A 1,954-nucleotide genomic window follows, 5' to 3' on the forward strand; every position below is an offset into this window, starting at 1 on the left:
TGTCGAGGCCTAAAATTTGTGGGTTACTGTCGATGACATGAAAACCAAGGAAATCTATGCAGTGCTGGTAGTCCTATAGGAATCATTACACCCCTAGATTATGGCCTCAAATTTTCGGCGTTATAAATCCACAAGTTTCGTTGCCAGCAAACGATGACGATTGTGGGGATGGCACACATCGTCACAGCACAGAGGACGCGATTAACCATAGTAAGTTCTTTTCAAGCCGAGTATATATGTTTGCTGTGCTTGCGCCTCATTTCGATAGTGCCTAAGCGTTGGCGGAACAGGCGGCAAGCGCACACATGTTCCAGGTACCGCTGGCGTTCGGCGCGGGTTATCTACCTATACGCGCTGAACCTGCTGCTCCTGGGTCTAGCCGCCGTGTTTCCGCCATCATACTTGAGCCGTGGGTCGCACGTCATGACGTATGCGAGCCTGGGCTTCCAAATGGCGCGACAGCTGGTCCGTGCCGTGGACGACCGGGGACGGAGCCGGGACCACGTTGGCCGGCTACACATCTGGCGCACAAAGATTGTCGCTGCCGTGCGTATAGCACAATTATAGGATTGTTAGTTGAACAACGCATGATGATGGCTTCTAGTACCAAACTTGGCAATTAGCTGAGTGTTACGCTATTTGCGGCATTCAAATAGACAATTAAGCATTATTCACACACAATACCATGCACCTTTAGGTGCCTTGTCCGATGGCGGAACGAATCACTGCCACATCGGCGCAACTATTTAGGCCGTGACACCTTTTCCCAAGCATTTCACCCCAGAAGAGCCGAGCACCAGGCCGGGGGAAAGCTTGTACCCATTGAAAAACCGGTGGGTAACCGGCGGCACCAGGGATCGAACCCGGTACCTCCCGAATGCGGGGGGTATGCACACTTCAAACGCGATGCCTCACACGACCACAGACGGACTCCATCTATCACCATAGGAATTAAGGGACTGATGTCTGCAAGGGAGCTGCTTGGTCGAACATATTTTTGTAGCAGGAAACACCACTCATAACCGGAAGGAGAGACGTATGACACGATCGCGGGACACCGCCTAAAACCTCCGGGTTTGACAGGGAGAAGAGAGAGAGAGGTCAGGGAACAAATATACAAAGAAAAGATATACTTAAGCTCTGAATACAATCGCAGACGCGTGTCGGCGTTGGTCGTGGTAGTCTTAAGGAGTGCTATGTGGCTTCAATCATCAGCTCACGCGCGCTCTAAACTTCTCAACAGACATGTCCCAAGTGTACCTTCTCAGAAACACATCAGCTGAGGTTTCTGCGACACTTTCCATCGCGTCGTGCTAGCGCTAAACGTGTCCTCCTTTTACTGCTACAGAGCCGGGAGTGCCTGCTATCCAAGGCGAAGAGTTCGGGCGAGCGGCGGTCCATAGCCGACCTATTTGCCCTGGACCTGTCCCTGGCAGCCATGAAGGCCGCGGCGGATGCCGATGAGTCGCCGCAGCAGCTGAAGTCTCTGGAAGAGCTGAGTGCTGCGCAGACCTTCTACGTGAGCTACTGCAGCCATTTCTGCGACGAGCAGCCGCTCAGCCAGGCGCGCTCCATGTGCAACCTGGCCGCCAACGCCTCGGACTTCGCCCAGGCATTTTCCTGCCCTGCGAGCGGAGTGCCTGCTGCCCGGAAGTGTCTGTTCTTCTGAACCGAACGGCTTCCATCATCACAGCTCACTATACGATGTCCTGCCATATTAGTGAGCAGTCATACTGTTCTGTTTTAATGTTTTCGATTTGGCTTAAGTAGTGATGATTCCGAGGAGAGGCACTGGTGATCTGTGCCAGATAATTATTTGTTGCGACGCCCTGCTTTTCTGTGTAGAGGGACATTTTATTTGCCTGGACAACATGGCACAAAGCCGATTTTTTTGCTTATAGTACTGTTTTTTTTTACAAAGTGACAGTACATATTATCTGATAGGTGGTGTAAT

General features: G+C 51.7%; 1 protein-coding gene across 1 annotated transcript; it reads left to right on the plus strand.

The window, feature by feature from the left end:
• The first annotated feature begins 423 nt into the window (after window positions 1-423).
• Window positions 424-1,669, plus strand: LOC146188135 (uncharacterized). The gene is made up of 2 exons (XM_084604996.1): window positions 424-543; window positions 1,349-1,669. The coding sequence occupies exons 1-2, from the start codon at window positions 424-426 to the stop codon at window positions 1,667-1,669; spliced, it is 441 nt and encodes a 146-aa protein (XP_084461122.1).
• Window positions 1,670-1,954: the final 285 nt, after the last annotated feature.

Source organism: Amblyomma maculatum, chromosome 5, assembly GCF_055883805.1.
Source record: "Amblyomma maculatum isolate TAMU_Amacu chromosome 5, ASM5588380v1, whole genome shotgun sequence".
In the NCBI taxonomy this organism is placed as follows: domain Eukaryota; kingdom Metazoa; phylum Arthropoda; class Arachnida; order Ixodida; family Ixodidae; genus Amblyomma; species Amblyomma maculatum.

Excerpts from the sequence above, each read along its gene's own strand:
- LOC146188135 (XM_084604996.1), top strand. The coding sequence starts at position 424 with ATGACGTATGCGAGCCTGGGCTTCCAAATGGCGCGACAGCTGGTCCGT. Across the intron at positions 544-1,348 it reads GGCGCACAAAGATTGTCGCT|AGCCGGGAGTGCCTGCTATC; the intron begins GCCGTGCGTATA and ends TTACTGCTACAG.